Genomic DNA, 11,208 nt, shown 5'->3' on the forward strand with positions numbered 1-11,208 from the left:
GCAATCAGAGAAAAATCTAAAAACAAATGAACAGAAATTGGTCTTTTTTTCTATTTTATACTTTTTATCATCTTGTGACCCTACACATTTATCAAGATTAGCTAAATTAAGTCTGACACTAAGCACTTATAATAGCAGTGTGGTCAGACAGGTCATTATAAAGAAATAAGGTTACACCACATTACATTCAATTAGAAAAACTCTAGAATGACAGCGTATTTATGTTCTCATCAAAAAGAAACAATGCACATATACTGTAGATACGTAACTCATATGAATTTCTTTATTCTTTAAGAGTTTTTGTTCATGTCAAAAAGAATCACTGCATGTATCAAAGACTCAGCTTACTCTTGTTTTCTATATCCATGAATGAATTCTCAGACAAGCAGACAGAGCTTCTACACAGGCTCATTCTCAAATCACACACAGTCAGCAGGTGACTGAACCACTTATAAATGCAAAACTGGGAAAAATGACTTCTTAGTCCCAGTACAAGATCCAGTACATAACATAATTTCCATAAGTTATGGAAATTACATGTTTCACTCACCAATTGTTGTCCCTGCTAAGCCTGTAGTTTAGTTTGGTCCATTACAGTGAGGTTGGATAGTCTGGCCTCATCCATGCAGGAACACAAATAGCTCATAATGAGCTTCAGACGGCTGAAACTTCGTCTTGCAAGTTTCATTCACCACACACATAAAAAGACATAAAGAGCTCATATTTTGGTTAAAGTTTTCAGCGAAGTTAGTCATAAACTTTGAATGAATGCTTCTGCAGTCTTCATTTCCCGCGGAGGCAGGGAGCAGAAATACAGACAGCGCTACTCCACATTGTGGTTGGAGGGGGGATTAAAGCCATAGTGATAAGAACTGAAGAATTGAAAAAGTAAAGAGAGTTAAACTCTACTATTCCTGCTGCGCTTGTGAATTGGGTCACGCTCTACGTCCCCAGCGGGCCCCTACTGAGCGTGGGCCCTGGAGCGGCCGCCCCCTCTGCCCCCTCTGCCCCAGCGGTTGCTCCGCTTATGGTGGTGACACAAGAGTTTCTTACAGTTTACTTTTCTCTATTTTCTCTGTATTTTGCACTTTTAAAGCTTCACTCTGGGTTTCTGTGTAAGAACCCACAAAATGCCAAAATACAGTCAGTTGTTTTAACTAAATTGGAGAGTGCATCTTCCCACTGAGTTTAGTTTTAGTTTATTTTGTGTCTGCTGCTGTGTTTCTGTTGCAGCTGGTTTCAGTGGTTCTCCTCCTGCTGGCTCCAGTATTGACCTCCTGCTTACCTCTCGTCCTCCCGCTGGACTGCAGTGACATCTATAACCATGACAACACCCGACCCAGCGGAGTGTACACCATCTATCCTATCGGAGCCACGTCTGCTGTCCAGGTACACTTCATCCTCTCTGGGACACAGTTAGAAGATGTTGGTTCAAAGATGAGTCACCATGTGAAGACAGTTCAGGTTGATTCTACTAAACCAGCAGATATAAGTGGAGGTAGTTGTGTTACTGGTTGGATACACAGTTTCCACTGAAACCAGTTTGAAGCCCAGAGTTGCAGCTTGTGTACATATGGGCTAACGTTAGCTACTTTAGCTAAATTGTGCTAAGGTTTCATAATAAAGTAACAATATTTGTGGTCAACTGACTCACTCAACCTCTCTTTGACCTTATGAACCAACACATTTTTCATAAGACTTTCTATTTGCTAATTTGTGTTTATTGGGCAGCATTTTTGATATACACTCCAGATAGTACATATATTTTTCTTCCAAACCTAGGATAAGAAAGATCAGTGCTCCTCACCATGGGTGTCTGGTTATGTTTTAAAATGGAGGAGAAAACTTTGAAGGATACATAATTGAGAGGGGTCCCCCTACCCCTATCCCCTATAAAGAAAAATTATTTGTAATTTAAAACCACCTAACCTCTTGAATGCATCACAAACAGTATATAATTGAGTGAAATGATTGTTGGAATAATGTTTTTATCATTATTTTATCAATTTAAGATACTTCAGATTCAAGACGTGGCAGCTGCTGATTGATTGAATGTAGTTTTAAGTAAAGGATCATATTTACTAATGAGAGTGTTTGTGTGTAGGTGTACTGTGACATGGACTCAGACGGAGGACGTTGGATGGTGAGTTTTTGAACTGAAGTCATCAAGTCACAGCTGAGTGTTTTTCAGTATGAACACTTCCTGTTGGACCTTCACAATAAATCATGAGCTGTCAGAGATCTTGTATGTTTATCAACACTTCAGGTGTTCCAGAGGAGGATGGACGGCTCGGTGAACTTCTACAGGCCCTGGGATCACTACAAGGAGGGCTTTGGTATCGCTGCTGGAGAGTACTGGCTCGGTGAGAAATTAAACCAAACTAACAGTCATGTGACTTCATGAAACTGTTCATAAAAACAAACATTAAACTCTGACGTGACTTCATGTTTGTGTGTTTTCAGGTCTTGAGAGTCTCTTCCATCTGACTCTGAGGAAAAAGTACGAGCTGCTGGTCGACATGGAGGACTTCAGTGGAAACAAAGCGTCTGCTCGTTACTCCTCGTTCTCCATTGATCCAGAGTCCTATGGATACACACTGCATGTGTCTGGATTCACTGATGGAGGAGCAGGTCAGTTACTGTTAGCAGGTAATAGTTTTGTTTTTCTGATGTTTAGTTTCCACATGGAGACACTGAAGATTTCTGTCCTTATATTGGATTATTTGTGTGATTCCTTCAGCTAAAGACAGATTCACAAAGATTTTCAAGTCAGTAACAACAAATCTGTGGTCTGTTCATGTTTTATTAATTACATGGAAGCTTTGGTTTTTATAAACACATTTAAAGGGAAACAATGTAAATGAGGCCCAGCAGGTTTCAGGCGTTTATATCCCTTCAACCTTTTGCAGTTCTTGTCTACATGACATACTGTATGTTGTTATGTTACAGTAGCAGCAGCAGATGCAGTACTAGTAGTACTAGAAGTATTTGTACAGATGGTAACCATAGCAGTAGTACTGTATTGGTAGTGACATTTGTAGTGATAATAGTTATATAACATTATATAGTATGGTGTCATTAGCAGTAGTGTTGTGATCAGACACTTGTTGTTTTCTTGTGTTTCTGTAGGAGATGGCATGAGTTATCACAACGGACAGAAGTTCACCACCTTCGACAAAGACCAGGACTCCAGGACAGACGGGAACTGTGCCAGAAAATACCTGGGGGCGTTCTGGTACAAAAACTGTTACGAAGCAAACCCCAATGGGGTTTATCGCTGGGGGGCTGATGACACTATCTTTGCTGTAGGAGTGGAGTGGGGCCCATGGAAAGGCGTTAATTACTCCCTGAAGACCTTCAACATGAAGATTCGTCCTGTGCAGTAATTCTCCAGAACGCACAAACAGCAGAATATCTGTTGATCTCTTTCTTTCTTTCTCTCTGATCTAGTCTGTAACTTCACAGATACTTCAAATAAATATTTCCAGCATCAGTTAAAGTCAGGTGTAGAGTGTGTTTGTGAGCAGCTGCTGGGTGTAAAGTCTTGTGTCAAACAGCTGTTGGTGTAGAGAAATGATTGGACAGGTGGGGAACTTAGTGGAGGATCCAGAGGAACAAATACAGAGCAGCTTCCATCAGGAACATCACATGACATCACTGAAGTGATGAAGAACCAAACGACAGACGGAGTTGACTTGTATTGGAGCTAAAAGCAGCTTGAACTCTGCTGAAATGAACACGTTCCACCACTAGATGTCTCTGTTGTCTGTATTAGTTCCATCTAGTTGTATCCACAGACTGACTGTATATCTGAGCTTTCAGCAGGACACAAACTACACATGAACCCTCACACTGTCACACAGTGGTGGAAAGTAACTGACTACAGTTACTCAAGTATTGTACTTAAGTATGATTTTGAAGTACTTGTACTTTATTAAGTATTTCCATGTGATGCTACTTTCTACATCTCAGAGGGAAATATTGTACTTTCTACTCCACTACATTTATTTGACAGCTTTAGTTACTTTTCAGATGAAGATTTGACACAATGGATAATATAACAAGCTTTTAAAATACAACACATTGTTAAAGATGAAACCAGTGGTTTCCAACCTTTTTGGCTTTTGACGTCTTACAAAAAGCAGTGTGTAGTCGGGGTCACATTTCACATGTCTATGAGTTGTTAACAGCTCCACCAAATAGTGATTTTTCCCTCTAAACTTCTCACATGCTTTCATTTCAATAAATGTTCAAATGATCCAATATTACAAGCTATTAGCTTATTTTAAGCTTATTTTAAGCTAATAGCTTAAAGATGATTACATATGACATATCGTTCACAATATTTATTTGAATGGAAGAACTTAGATGTTGCAACTGACCACAAACCTGGGGACAGCTGCATGTTAAAAATACATCAAATTTAACTAATTAACTTCAGCTTTTGGTCTCAATAAGCACAGTATTCTGAAAATATATATTGTTTTACAACAATAGTATTATTTATTTATTCAGTAATATTTGGGAAACCCTCTGTTAGTAACCGTCTCGCTCACTCTTGGCATACTGAAAAACAAACAGAATACTATTTCTACTTTTATTTTATTTATTCACTGAATTACAAACAATTTGAGCAAATGAGCAGGACCTCTCGATCTGTTCTAAACTCAGACTTAAACATCCCTCTGCACAATCAGCTTTTTCATTTACAACCATTAAACATTGTAATATGCTTCCAGCTGAGCTGAAAACCTGCACAGACTTTCATTCTTTTTCCCATGGTGCAAAAAAACAAAAATGAATACTGAGCAACCAGTCATGTCAACATTCATTTTACAGTGATTCAGATTTTAAATTGTAATGAATTGTAATTCTATAGTTGTACTGGATGAACGTGCTGGTATTTATATGTCGATGTGTGATTTTAGATTTGTCTGTAGAACTGTTAGTGTGATAGAGACTACTGTATGTAACGGATGCATGTAAATGAATGTTTATATTATCTGTTGATTGTTCAGTGAACCTGTCCAGGAACTGCAGATGGAAATTAGCTAATAGCTAAATCTGGCATAAATCATCTCTTCTCATTTTGAGATTAATGTTTTTTGTGCATGGTCCTTGTTTAATAAAGACTAATAATAATAATAATGGCTTACTATTTGCTATTGGACCATTACTGTAAGATTACATTAATATGAAATAATGAAATGATTGCGTTATTAACTCCAATGATTATGTTCATCACAATGATTTGTTTATGTTTAAAAATACTGTTGTGTGGTCTGTTTTAATATGGCTGCTTAGTTTGGGGACGGTTGCAACCATGTCAGCCATGACAAAACATCATGTGCTAGCTAGACACGCTGACCCAGACACATGATAACCGTGTCACTCAGAAGTCAACAAAACAATGATTCAAACTAAGCTTTGATTATTTCATACAAAAGGTGAGCTCATGAAAAAAAATACTTTCACGTTTTTTTCAGTAAATGCAGAAACAGATTTTGAAAGTATCTTCTGTCTTCCTGGTGGGGAGAGGGTCTAACTGAGCGCGTGCAGCATGAGTGTCATCACTCTAGCATGACTCTGATTGGAGGAATAAGACTTGTTGCAACCATCCCCAGTCTCCCCTACTTTATTCAATGTATTTAATATATTCACAGCCAGATTTTCTGCAAAATGAGCACTTTTACATTTGAGTAAATTTACCTGGTAATAAATTTGTACTTTTACTTAAGTAGGATTTTAAATGCAGGACTTTTACTCCTAAGTAAGTATTTTTACATGGTGATATTTCTACTTTTACTTGGAAAAGAATCTAAGTACTTCTTCCACCACTGCTTGTTTTCAACTAATGAAGAGAGAAAGCTGCTGATGTGTTTCTGTATGAAGCCTTATATAAACAAAACTATGGAAATAATAAATAATATAGATAATAAATAATAATAAATGAAGTTAAAGCTGCAAGTAGCGTTGAACGGGCCCTCGTGCCTCCGTGCAAATCGGGCCGTGGCGCAGTCGAAGGGCTTCTGTCACGGGCATGTAGATGTCTTCAGACCCGGGCTGTTTTCAGACAGTGCAAGAAGGAGATAAACATCACTTCCTTTGGCCACTATTTTGCCTGCTGCTGGGGCTGCTTCACTGAAATTTTGTAGAGGGTGTTATTCATCCAGTTTGCATCACTGATGGAATATTGTCATGTAGACGTGTTCAGGCCGGGACTCTTATCAAACATGTAAAGTTTGGTGCAGACTGGAGCATTTACAATAAAGTTATAGCAACTTCCTCTGTCATAGTGAAACATCAAACCTCAACGGTATGAGGATGAGAATTTTCTGCAGGGTGAGACATTTCTGTCTTGCTCACACCTGTGGCGTCAAAATTAAGCAAGTTTTTGACCCTTTCACTTGAATTTCAATTAGTAAATTGAAAACTCTTGATGAGTTTGGTTGTAAAAGAAATTAATTTCCTCATTTTCATCAAGTCTATTTTTAGAAAAGTACAGACTTTTATCCCACATGACCTGGTCAAAGTTTGATTGTGTTTGACACCTGACATGTGTACTGTCAGGTGTGTAGAGACAATAAGTAACTGCAGCTGGACACAGAAAAATACTCATATATTTGAATGGAGAGTGTGAGCAAACTCACACTTTTTTGATCATTTACTGCTTCCACATAGTTTTGGATACAAACTTCATTTGAACTTTAAATGAGTCACGAGACGTTGACCTACAAATCTTGAATTTACATGTTTTTTCTATCTTTTACTGTTTTGGAGATATTAGAGTGTGAGTTTTAAAGTCTTTTCTTTCTCCTCTGATTTGATAATGAGTGTGTATTGTGTCATGTGTTACAGCACTGAGGGAGTGACATCACCAGGAGCAGTTGTAGAGCAGGATTTCAGAGTACTCTTCATGTGAAATATCTTCCTAAATCCCATGACTTTGGCCAAATCTTACATTAAAAATCACATTTTTTTGTTTTTCGCCGCAAGTCCATTGATACAGGTTTGAAAGTGGTCAGACTCATAGTTTAGACGTCAGAAGCCTCAGTTTGACATAAAGTTCATGCCCAGAGATTGCCTCCCCATTGGTTTACATTGTAAGGTGTGATGTGACGCTGCAACTCTCAGGGCTTATAAAATCTGAACCGTTCGAGTTATTACAAAGTTTTTAACAACTTTTGTTCAGCACAGTGTCATAAGTCATGGATCAAAGTTTCAAAGTCGATACCATCAATACCCTTGGAGGAGATAGGGTTTGTTCGGGGTCCAAAGTTGGCACAAAGTCGTACTTTGATGAAGGAAAAACTGCAGCTCAGAGCTACAAATTTTAGTTTTGATTTTATTTTTCTGCAGCACTTTATCACCAAACTGTCACTCTCACTCCATTTTTTCCCTTCATAGGTCATCCTCACTATTAATAATACATATAAGACCTACAATTATTGTAAAATAAATGATAATAACCCCAAACCTCATACAAAGTTTGTATATAATGTACTATAAGTATATAGACCTTTCTGCTATATCCTATAAAACTGAGCTACATTCAACTGTCACACCCATCCCCCGCCTTTCTTTCCTCCTTCTCCCTGTCAGATTGAGAGCAGGATTTCAGAGCAGTCTTCTAGTGGAAATATCTTCATAAATCCCATTACTTTGGCCAAATCTTATTGAAAATCACATTTTAGTAGGAATTTTCGTCGTGAATCCATTGATACAGGTTTGAAAGTGGTCAGACTTATAGTTTAGACGTCAGAAGCCTCAGTTTGACACAAAGTCCATGCCTAGAGATTGCCTCCCCATTGGTTTACATTGTAACGTGCGATGTGGCACTCCAACTTTCAGGGCTTTTAAAATCTAAACCGTTTGAGTTATTACAAAGTTTTTAATAACTGTTGTTCAGCACAGTGTGATAAGTCATGTAGTAAGGTTTGAAGCCGATACCATTAACGCCCTAGAAGGAGATAGTGTTTCTTGGGGGTCCAAAATTGGCACAAAGTCATACCTTCATGAGTGAATTGTGGACTTCCTGTTGGATTTAGGTCAGGGATGTCAGTGTATGATTTGTAGGTCTTGTTGAGACAAATAATTGAGTTTTTGTGTGTAGGTGTACTGTGACATGGACTCAGACGGAGGACGGTGGACGGTGAGTGTTTGAACTGAAGTCATCAAGTCACAGCTGAGTGTTTTTCAGTATGAACACTTCCTGTTGGACCTTCACAATAAATCATGAGCTATCAGAGATTTTGTGTGTTTATCAAGTTTACATCCCTGTGAACCACCTGAAAAACAAAAACAATGTGTATCATAGACTGTAGTAGTATAAATAGCACACTTCAGTGTTGCATCTGTCCAGGAATGCAACACTGAAGGACTGGGATATTGCTGCAGATTGCTGATGTGTTTCATATAGGCCACTAGAGTAATAAATCTACAAGTACACAACACTACACAGACAGTGATGGGATATTATCAACATAGAATTAAGTTATTTGGACATGTTGTCATATAAAACAAAGTAAAAATGAAACTCACTGTGTAATTTGGAGCATCAGAATCACAAGTCCAGCTCCGCTCCCAGAAATGTTGACTTGCTGCTGAAACAAGACATTATTTTAGCAACAGTACAGATGTAATAGTTAGCAAAACTGATTTCAAAACTTAATTCCTGCATCTTCAGTCCTATGCCTTTTACATTTCAATGGAATTAAATTCACTTCAGGAAAATAATTTGAGTAAAAAATATATACACAAAATAGCTTTTTGTTTGATGTTGTGATTGGATGACACGGTACCAAATACCAAAAGCAAGGGCATATAGCACAATTCAAACTGATTGGAAACGTAATGTATTTTGACAATGCTACCAAGCCAAACAAAAAGGAACTCACCTGGTGATTTGCTGGATGAAGATGGGTGAGAAAAAAAAAACAAAGTCATACGCCGCTGTCCAAGTGCACATGTGCCAACTCTACTGTTGCGAGCTGCTACAATAGTGTGATCGCTTGCAGTAATCACACTAATTCTCAGCCTTGACCTACAGTATTACATACACACATGCTGACACTCACACAGTTTGGACGTGGGGATGAAAGGACTGTAGTTAAGAGATATTACAGCACCGTAATGTAAAGCTGCCTGTTCCCTCTCACTCAGCATCTACTGATCACTGTCTGTCTCTCACCCCTCCTCTCCCTTTCCCTCCCTCATTTTTTGACCCACTAGTGTTCTGTTTATTTTCTTATATGAATAGATAATGGGCAAAAAGCAAATCTCTTCATTTGCATGTAATACAATTTAAACGTTAAATTAAATCCTAAAGGATTTTGGATCAAAAAGACAATCGACAAGATAGGAAACAAGAAAAAAGAAACATTTCTGCAACCCTTTCTGGCTTTGTACAATTATTTGCTGTTTTACTGTGAAATAAAGTTTTACCTGTGAGGAAGCTTTGCCAGAGTAGGTGATAAGTGACAGACTCAGAGGCTACCAAATGAAAACAAGCAAAATCAAACTTACCTTCACGCAGCTACGCTGACATCCTCTTTGGTTTCTGCTTTCTCCCAAACTAACATCTCTCCCTTTAAATAGGCCCTGAAATCTGTCTAGGCAGAACCATATTTCTATCAGGGGTGTCCTTTCCCTTAGACCAATAACTGGTGAATGACAGTGTCACTTGTATCAGTTAACATTGTTTACACAGACATCAACAACAGCATTGTTCCTTATCGTAAACCAAAATAAGTACAAATAACATAAATACAAAACCAAATATTTAACTTAATAAAATAAATTCCCTCACACTTGGTCTAACCCATGACATCACTGGTGATGTCAGCAAGATCTTAAAATCAGGAAGTGGTTCAGTGCCTCCAAAAGTTCATATTCATGTGTTTTGTGCACATCTAGGACTAAATCACTCACTCACCAGAAAGCAGCTATTGTATTGGTAAGTCAGATAAATATTTACATTTTGTATTTAAAAAGTCACTTAAGCATTTCATTGTGAAGTCCTTGTTAACTGTATAACTGAATAATTAGCAATTAGGACTGTAACACAAATTATTTCATATTTTTTGATAAATCTGTTCCTGCAGGATCAAACTGACTGAGTGACATTGATTTTCTCTGCATCAGGAGCAGTATATTTGTATATTTGTATTGAATTATTCAAAAATATGTAGACTTGGTGCTTTTTATGTACTGAGCTATTACCAGACTGAATATCTGTCTGAACCCTGTTCAGACCAAAAATGGTCTGTATTAGTGTTGGCATGTTGGTTCAGGTAGCAGTGAGATGATGAAATATGATACAAGAAGTCCAGTTCGAGGGATAGATCGATACGTTTTTAGACTATTCAGATGCCAAAACACTGCATAGCACTTTATAATACTGCAAGTCAGTATTTTGTAACCCTGGCAAGTTTGTAAAGTCTGGAAACATGAGCTGAAACATTTATATATATATAATTCTCAAACACTGGCTTGGGCAACGATGGTTGTTTTAAAAAAAAAAAAAAGTTTTAAAAAAAATAGAACCATCTTAATTATATTATTTTTTGGAAATTTCATTAGTCGAACTGTTACGCTGTTTTGTGCTTGATGTTTGTGTGATGTATAATTATTTGTGTAATAATTATTACTTTTTCATTTTCAGTCTAGGAACAAATTGTTCATGAACATGAGATGCACTCTGGCCCTTTGTAGTGTTCCGGTGTATCACTGCGAGGCGTCTCTGAGTTCTTCAAGACCAGCAGTGTAACTTCTCAGTACACTCACAGAAATGTCAACATCTATCAGTACAGTGTTGACATAACATATTGTATGGGAAACGAACTTGAACGCCTCCTGTAGCATTCTCAAAATTTAAGTAGATTCAAGGATAGGTTTGGACTTTTTCAAGTCTATCTCAATACAATATTCAAATGTCAAATGTATATCGACAAAGTTAATAGTGGGCGGAAATTATTCGTCCTATATCCATAATAGCCGTAAAGCAGTCCCTTCCTATCAGGTAGGATGAGTCTCTAACCGGTCTTCAGAATTACATTGAGTGTGTTTTGCCAGTTATCAAGTGGCTCCACATGATCACAGCTGATGGAGGCCACTGTCCAGTGAGAGCTTGATTCTAACTGATGCTACCTGGATCAGATGTCCCAAACTGATTTACTGCTTCATATGATGTTCACTGTCTGTGTAGAT

At 37.8% G+C, this 11,208-nt stretch overlaps 1 protein-coding gene across 1 annotated transcript in view; it reads left to right on the forward strand.

Moving 5' to 3' along the window:
• LOC137171823 (microfibril-associated glycoprotein 4-like) overlaps positions 1–3,499 on the forward strand; it is a 4,238-nt gene extending 739 nt beyond the window's left edge. The window contains exons 2-6 of the mRNA XM_067575975.1: positions 1,234–1,389; positions 2,105–2,143; positions 2,267–2,363; positions 2,464–2,631; positions 3,130–3,499. Of these exons, the coding sequence (XP_067432076.1) occupies positions 1,234–1,389; positions 2,105–2,143; positions 2,267–2,363; positions 2,464–2,631; positions 3,130–3,386 (717 nt within the window). The 3' untranslated portion in view covers positions 3,387–3,499. The remainder of the gene's footprint in view (positions 1–1,233; positions 1,390–2,104; positions 2,144–2,266; positions 2,364–2,463; positions 2,632–3,129) is intronic.
• Positions 3,500–11,208: the final 7,709 nt, after the last annotated feature.

The sequence above is a fragment of the Thunnus thynnus genome, chromosome 20 (assembly GCF_963924715.1).
Source record: "Thunnus thynnus chromosome 20, fThuThy2.1, whole genome shotgun sequence".
Taxonomy (NCBI): domain Eukaryota; kingdom Metazoa; phylum Chordata; class Actinopteri; order Scombriformes; family Scombridae; genus Thunnus; species Thunnus thynnus.